The sequence below is a fragment of the Salmo salar genome, chromosome 09, assembly GCF_965601325.2.
Source record: "Salmo salar chromosome 09, fSalSal1, whole genome shotgun sequence".
Classification (NCBI taxonomy): domain Eukaryota; kingdom Metazoa; phylum Chordata; class Actinopteri; order Salmoniformes; family Salmonidae; genus Salmo; species Salmo salar.
In genome coordinates, this window is record NC_138299.1 from 143417736 (window position 1) to 143426344 (window position 8609).

Here is an 8609-nt window from a genome sequence, read left to right on the forward strand (position 1 = left end):
CTGCCACATCCGACGAGCGTCAGAGCCGGTGTAGTAGGATTCAATCTTAATCCTGTATTGACGCTTTGCTTGTTTGATTGTTTGATGGTTCGCCTGAGGGCATAGTGGGATTTCTTATAGGCGTCCGGATCAGTGTCCTGCTCCTTGAAAGCGGCAGCTCTAGCCTTTAGCTCGATGCGGATGTTGCCTGTAATCCATGACTTCTGGTTGGGATATGTACATACGGTCACTGTGGGAACGTCGTCGTCGATGCACTTATTGATGAAGCCGATGACTGTGGTGGTATACTCCTCAATGCCATTGGATGAATACCGGAACATATTTCAATCTGTGCTAGCAAAACAGTCCTGTAGTGTAGCATCCGTGCGATCTGAGCACTTCCGTATTGAGCGAGTCACTGGTACTTCCTGCTTTAGTTTTTCTTGTAAGCAGGAATCAGGAGGATAGAATTATGGTCGGATTTGCCAAATGGAGGGAAGGGGAGAGCTTTCTATGCATCTCTGTGTGGAGTAAAGGTGGTCTACAGTTTTTTTCCATTTGCACATGTGGTTGCACATGTGACATGCTGGTAAAAATTTGGTAAAACTGATTTAAGTTAGCATGCATTAAAGTCCCCGGGCCACTAGAAGCGCCACTTGGTTGAGCATTTTCTTGTTTGCTTATGGCCATAGAGTTGGTTGTGCGCGCTCTTAGTGCCAAGTTATCGGTCTGTGGTGGTAAATAGATGGCTACGAATAATATAGATGAGAACTCTCTTGGTAGATAGCGTGGTCTACAGCTTATCATAAGGTACTCTACCTCAGGTGAGCTATACCTCAAGACTTCTTTAATATTGGACATTGTGCACCAGCTGTTATTGACAAAAAGACATACACCCCCACCCCTCGTCTTACCAGACGTAGCTTCTCTGTTCTGCCAGTGCATTGAAAATCCCTCCAGCTCTATATTGTCCGTGTCATCATTCAGCCACGACTTGATGAAACACAGGATATTACAGTTCTTAATGTCCCGTTGGTAGGATAATTGTAGGTCATCAATTTAATTTTCCAATGATTGCATGTTAGGAAGTAGAATTGATGGCAGTGGGAGTTTACTTGCTTTCCTACGGATTCTTAGAAGGCAGCCCGATCTGCGTCCTCTTTTCCTCCGTCTTTTCTTCACGCAAATGACGGGGATCTGGGCCTGTTCCCAGGAGAGCAGTATATCCTTCTCGTCGGACTCGTTAAAGGAAAAAGCTTCTTCCAGTTCGTGGTGAATAATCGCTGTTCTGATGTCCAGAAGTTATTTTCAGTCATAAGAGACGGCTGCAGCAACATTATGTAAAAAATAAGTTAAAAACAACGCAAAAAACTAACAATAGCACAATTGGTCAGAGCATGTAAAACGTCAGCCATTCTCTTCGGGCGCCATTTACCTTGAGTTCTTTCAAGAAGCAGCATCAGACAACTGTTGATAGTGGGGAGACATTACAAAAAACTGAAAGTTCAAGTGTGAGGCAGCATTATTACATCATCAGTAAATAACAACAGTAGGCCCATAAGCATGGCATAATGGCTATGCACAGCACTGGGGAAAAATGACTCTTAAAGTGACTGATGATATTATAGCACTCAAGTTTATTACATCTACAGTATGATCGTGAGTTGTTCCTGACTGCTGCTGATCGCACAAATCAGTGTCCATGAGCACCCTAACCATTTATTATAATCTAAGTTTGTCAAGAAAATTTGTAAAGACAGTAAATGTAATACAGTACATACCAACTGTCTTGGGAACACTGGTCCAGTCAGTGGTGGTATTGAAAAGATCTGTAAATAAAACACGACAAATACGTTAATAGGTGTGTCAGAATTGAACCATATTTATTTTAAAGTCAGATTTTTTTTTAAATACTACAGAGTGCATCCAGATTGTGTCATAATTGGCTGAAAGGGAGTCTATTCAAATTTACACTTGAGGACCAAAATAGTGCTGGCTTGCATTCCCTCCTTCTAATCAGGTAAATGGGACACCAGATGTGTTAACTCTGGCCAATCAGTGACATACATAAATCTTTGCATCCTAGTAGAAAACCCTCATCCAACTACTTGAGGGCAATGGTCAGATTTAATGGTGATATCTAAAAACTGACCAGGTAAAGATCCCTTTGCATGCCTTCTTGCTGATCTGGGTTGCTGGATTGCCTTTGCTGTCCCTCTTCTTCCAACTGACAGTTGAAACTGGAGTTAGAGGGATTTTTCTCCTTTAGTCCTCCTTTCTCTAAACATTTAATCAAAAGTCAAGTAAGTCATATGAAGCAAACACGAAACATTTATAAACACCACTATAACAGTGCTCTAATGATAGATGCAAGGAATGACAGTCTATGACATCCACATTTGGAAGCTATACATTGTTCATTAACATTCTTGTCTTACATCTAGACGTTCCGCTAGCGGAACACCTGCTCCAATATCCAATGATAGGCATGGCGCGAATTACAAATTCCTCAAAAATACAAAAACTTCAATTTTTCAAACATATGACTATTTCACAGCATTTTAAAGACAAGACTCTCCTTTATCTAACCACACTGTCCGATTTCAAAAAGGCTTTACAGCGAAAGCAAAACATTAGATTATGTCAGCAGAGTACCAAGCCAGAAATAATCAGACACCCATTTTTCAAGCTAGCATATAATGTCACAAAAACCCAGAAGACAGCTAAATGCAGCACTAACCTTTGATGATCTTCATCAGATGACACACCTAGGACATTATGTTATACAATACATGCATGTTTTGTTCAATCAAGTTCATATTTATATCAAAAAACAGCTTTTTACATTAGCATGTGACGTTCAGAACTAGCATACCCCCGCAAACTTCCGGGGAATTTGCTAACAATTTACTAAATTACTCACGATAAACGTTCACAAAAAGCATAACAATTATTTTAAGAATTATAGATACAGAACTCCTCTATGCACTCGATATGTCCGATTTTAAAATAGCTTTTTGGTGAAAGCACATTTAGCAATATTCTAAGTACATAGCCCAGCCATCACGGGCTAGCTATTTAGACACCCGGCAAGTTTAGCACTCACCAATATCAGATTTACTATTATAAAAGTTTGATTACCTTTTGTTGTCTTCGTCAGAATGCACTCCCAGGACTGCTACTTCAATAACAAATGTTGGTTTGGTCCAAAATAATCCATCGTTATATCCGAATAGCGGCGTTTTGTTCGTGCGTCCCAGACACTATCCGAATGGTAAAGAAGGGTCGAGCGCATAGCGCAATTCGTGACAAAAAAAATCTAAATATTCCATTACCGTACTTCGAAGCATGTCAACCGCTGTTTAAAATCAATTTTTATGCAATTTATCTCGTAAAAAAGCGATAATATTCCGACCGGGAATCTCCTTTTCGGCAAACAGAGGAAAAATCACAAAGACGGGGGCGGCCAGGGCACGCGCCTAAGCCCACAGTCCCTTGATCGGCCACTTGAGAAAGGCGATAATGTGTTTCAGCCTGGGGCTGGGATGACGACATTCAGGTTTTTCCCGGGCTCTGAGCGCCCATGGAAGACGTAGGAAGTGTCACGTTAGAGCAGAGATCCTTTGTAAAAGATAGAGATGGCAAAGAAGTTCAAGAAATGGTCAGACAGGCCACTTCCTGTAAAGGAATCTCTCAGGTTTTGACCTGCCATTTGAGTTCTGTTATACTCACAGACACCATTCAAACAGTTTTAGAAACTTTGGAGTGTTTTCTATCCAAAGCCAATAATTATATGCATATTCTAGTTACTGGGCAGGAGTAGTAACCAGATTAAATCGGGTACGTTTTTTATCCAGCCGTGAAAATACTGCCCCCTAGCCATAACAGGCTAATAAACAATGGAAACCATATATTTATGTAATGCAGTTGTGGTAAGCTCAGGAGGCATTTATAAAAGTTACATTGTTTAGGAATCAATGGGTATATCAAGACTAGCAATGGCCATTAAACAGATTTCCCCAGACACCAGATTGCGGCTTTAATGAGATAAAATTGCTACATAACTTTAGCTACAGCTTCTGCCCACAGTTTCCCAAGTAGCTCAATCTCATCAGCGCAATGCAATTCCTCCTCCAACCCTTCTAAATCACTCATGCTGTTAGCTATTGAATAGGAGGGAAATTATGCTCTTATTACAAGTAATTTGGATGTAGCTAGCTAGCTCATTTCAATACAGTTAATGCAAGTAGCTAGCTAGATAATATTTCCACCTAGTTATATGTTGCTAGGCTAGCTAAATATTGTTCATAGCAAGCCCACACAATGAAGTTTTAAGATGCAAGATATTATTAAATAAGGCAGTAATGAAAAATGATTTAGTGCTAGCTAAATCAATAAAAAATGATTTAAAGTAGAAGTGTGTGCTAGTATAGCTATATATCAACCTGTTAGCAAGCTACTGGTTTGATCGACACCGAATCCGGAAGTGCGTGTGCGTGCAAAAACATGTCCCCACGTCTTTGTTTAGTGCCCTTACCATTGGATGATGTCCATTCGTCAGGTTTAGATGCCGAGGGATGAGAACATGTTGGTCACCTTGATTACTCAAATTTCACTTGACCTGTGCACTTACGTTGTAAACTTTTATTCATAGGTTAGGTTGTAGCAACCTCATAATGGGTATAGGGAAACTTTGAGTATCATGTAGTAAATTGGCAAAACCTATCCATGTTACATCGAGCTGGATTAATGGAATGACTGTCATCCAATATGCTGTAATAGAAATAAGGTCATGTTCATAAAAAAAATATATTTAACGGCACCGACTGCCACTGGCACAGGGGCATGTGCCCCCTCAGATGTGTCCTGTCAAAAATATATAAATAATGATCTATCCCAGGTAGGTTCCCAATCTCCCAACCTCATTACCAAGATGCCATTTCAGGCCATCAATCAAGTTAGAGTAGCTAGCTTGTCTAACTATCTTAGGTGTCATGCCTACTGGCAAGGTTGGTAGACTTTAGAAAAGCGAGCAATAACTAAATGTACTGAATAAGAAATTCCTATGAATCTTTTACACATTTTAGCAGAGATGCAGAGAAGCATATTTAGTTTCTTTAAAAAAAGAAAGACCAGTCGGGAGGATACAGACGGCTCCAGTATTGTTAGATATGCAGAAAGATATCATTTTTTAAACATAGAATTAAGCATAATGACTATGGCTCTAGATTGCAGGGAGAAGCTGTTTCAGGTGTTTGAAAAATGCTAAATTCTCCAATACAGCCCCCTTACGGACCACCCCCAGCCATCCTCAAATACTTTGTGCCCCCTTAGTGAATTGATGACCCATTGATGAACTCATTGATGAACAACAGCCCCATTGTCTCTTCTATTGATTGCCTACTTACAGTGGAAACGTACTGTATCACGTTCCACAGAACAATTTACAGGTGATATTTTGTTTTACTTGACTTAGCACCTTGTGCTTTACTTGCATAAAAAGGTTGGATGGAAACTTGGTTAATTAAGCAAGGCCAGAGGGAGTGTGATTTATGGCCAATATACCACGGCTAAGGGCTGTGACGCAACACGGAGTGCCTGGATACAGCCCTTAGCTGTGGTATATTGGCCATATATCACAAACCCCCAAGGTGCAGTATTGCTATTAGAAACTGGTTACCAACGTAATTAGTTTTGTCATACCCATGTTATTCTGTCTGAGCTACCATAGCTGTCAGCCAATCAGCATTCAGGATTTGAACCACCCAGTTTATAATGAAGAGTTTGGCGTTCGCTATAAACTCGCAGTTACAAGCTGCCTCGAATTAACAGCGGTTGCACGATCAATATCCACCTTCATAACATGGATGAAGCCTGAGCTGGAATGTGAAGTTAACTGAAGCTAGCTAACTTCAGAAAACCCTTAAGAGTACACTATAAATCTAGCTAGATGTACTCAGGCTTTTTAGACATTAGCTAGCTTCACATTCCAACTCAGGCTTCATCCAGGTAGATATTGATCGTGCACACGCCGCTTGCTCGAGCGCCGAACTCTTGCTTGAGACAATGCTGAAACAATCCATGTTGAGTCTGTGCCACATTTTCATTTTTGCCTAAATCAAAAAGGGAAAAAGTTAACCATCAAATTCATCAGTGGGCCATTGTGACGTGGGCCATTACAAGTGTGGTCTTTCTTACACATATCGTTTCTTTGGTGTGCTTATCAATGCACACGTCCCTTTCCCCCCAACTCCTATGATCAAATACTTGTAAGCTAATATTATGTCATGAAAGCTTTACTGCAAGTTAAGTTTCAAATGAAGTCTATGGTACAAATATATTTTTGGTATTTCCTGAAATATTGTACAGGTAATGAAGGGATGATGACACAAACTTTACAAGAGGGAGGGAATCAAATTTTACTGGAAACACATTGAACTTGATATTTTTATTTGGTACATGAAAACTTAAGCAAAAAAGTACATTGTGTGCACCCAGTCATCGTACACTGATTTGTATCCGCAACAAGTCAATTTGGTGGAAAAATTAAAACAAATTCAGATTTTAGAATATTCACATGAAAATCTGACGCCAATTGTATGGAAACGTAGCTAGCGTTATGGTTTACATATGATAAATACAGACTCAACATAACTCTCATCCTGCTACTGTATTGTAACATTGGCAAATATACAAACAGATTTTTGTAGTAACTATAAATACACATTAGATCAACGTAAGTGGACAGCATGTGCAAATCTTGCTTTGAGGACTAGAAGTGTCAGCTACACTTATGTCAGTGTTCCCCAATCCTCTACTTCGGGACTACCAGACAGCCCGCATTTTAGTTCAAGCCCTGCACTAACATATCTGAATAAACAAATCAAACCCCTTGACTAGTTGAATCAAGTGTGTAGTGCAGCATTAAAACACAAATGTGGACTGTCCATTGGTCCCTCAGTAAAGAGGGTTGGTAAACATCACTTCTCTTATTGCTACATTGCATGATGCATCTGTCCCTGGGATGTTTCTTGCATGGCAGAACAAGCAAAATCCTGTTTTGATCAAGGCTTGTTCCACATGGAAGTCTCATGGAGCCAGCAGTCTTGTCCTCTTATTTCACACATCTCATTTCTTATTATACTGGAAAACACAACAGATTGAGAACTTATCAAAGTTAGTCTTTCCACATACTGTTGTCTGATTGGTCAATTAAAAAATGAGTTTGAAAACAGCAAGGGCAATGCTCACTTTATCGAGAATCCAATCTGCATCTGATATAGCTCTTTGTATGATCAGTTGAATCCTCTCAGGATCGTCTTCGTCTGTGTGACTATTGTAACCCTAGTTTGATTTAAAAAAAAAGCTAATTGTTGACCAAGTTTGGCGATTATAACCTAGCTCTTTGTAACATTCAATACCATCAGATATGTCTAAGTTATACACTACGTAGCCTACGCTGTAACAACTGTAATGGGCTACAATCAGACTGTACCTGTCTTATAGCATGTTGATAATGTTGCTGCATTGCACGGGTTGGCAATTGCTTGCAACATCTAAGAAGGTAACGGTACAGATGAACCGGTGTACGAACCAACTCAGCGCCTGGTAATGGGGGCATACTGCCCGTGCAGAATTACTTCCTCCTCAATATGCTCCTGTGAATAGCAGGACAATTAACTGGGCACATTTCAGGTAGTCTTAATTGGAGTCACACATTGATATTGTCAGAGCTCACAACGCCTAGAAAAATGTTTAATGTTCCAAGAATAGCATTAACATGATAATCGAGCAATCTGCTGAAAAACGCAGCCCGACAGCAAAAAATACGATCTGCAACGCTCCTGCCCTACAAGCGTCAATAAATGAGATGTGCTTGCCCCTTTGGAAGCGTATATCAATTCATTTTATGTGATCAATATCAATTGATACCGTCGTATAAGTTAATGATCAGATTCAGAATGTATGTTAAATTGTGACTGTAGACTTACAGGAAGCTTGCGGTTACTGTACTTTTTCACAACACTGGTGGCAGACAGGCAACTTCCGTTTTTCTTTGAATTAGCCTACTGTTCAAAGTAAAGTAGCGTTATGTCCACTGTCATCTTTTTTAAACAATATTAGTTAGTAAATAAAGCCTGGTAAATGAATAGGCATGCGGTTAAACTGTAATAGGCAAGCATGAAATTCGTCGTTAAATCGAGGTCGAGTTATAAAATATTTGTGTACTCTTTAAACCAACACTGACGGAAACATAGAACGTATAAACAGTTCCTGAATGGATATGGATATTCTGTCAATTATATTTTCAATGTAGGAAATTCATTCTGAATACATTTTTTTTGCTAATTCTAAAATATTCCAATATTTCAGAAAACATAGTGCATCATAATATTGGGCTATGGAAATAACATATTTTGAAGAAAACAGAATGCAACAGGCTATAAACCTATTCATAATTGAGCAATAATCTCTTCAGGAATCTAAGACTTGGAATAACCCAACACCCACAACATGTTGACACAGGTGCTTTCTACGTACGTAACAACGCAAACCACAACGCAAACCACAACACCCCCACTGAATAACAGCATAAATAATCTTGCTCTTCAACGGAAAGTTTTCATCCT

The 8609-nt window shown here is 39.6% G+C and overlaps 1 protein-coding gene across 1 annotated transcript; it reads right to left on the reverse strand.

The window, feature by feature from the left end:
- Positions 1-6412: 6412 nt before the first annotated feature.
- On the reverse strand, positions 6413-8201 carry lyrm9 (LYR motif containing 9). Its single transcript, XM_014214974.3, has 4 exons — positions 7971-8201; positions 7475-7637; positions 7231-7323; positions 6413-7122 (listed from the first exon to the last, which is right to left on the reverse strand). Exons 2-4 carry the CDS (start codon positions 7598-7600, stop codon positions 7108-7110), a joined length of 234 nt encoding a protein of 77 aa, XP_014070449.1. The 5' UTR covers positions 7601-7637; positions 7971-8201; the 3' UTR covers positions 6413-7107.
- Between the last annotated feature and the right edge of the window lie 408 nt (positions 8202-8609).

Bases quoted from the DNA above. Each gene is read 5' to 3' on its own strand.
- lyrm9 (XM_014214974.3), bottom strand. From the start codon at position 7,600: ATGCCCCCATTACCAGGCGCTGAGTTGGTTCGTACACCGGTTCATCTG. The intron at 7,324-7,474 runs GTACAGTCTGAT...AAATCAAACTAG, and splicing joins ATCAACATGCTATAAGACAG to GGTTACAATAGTCACACAGA.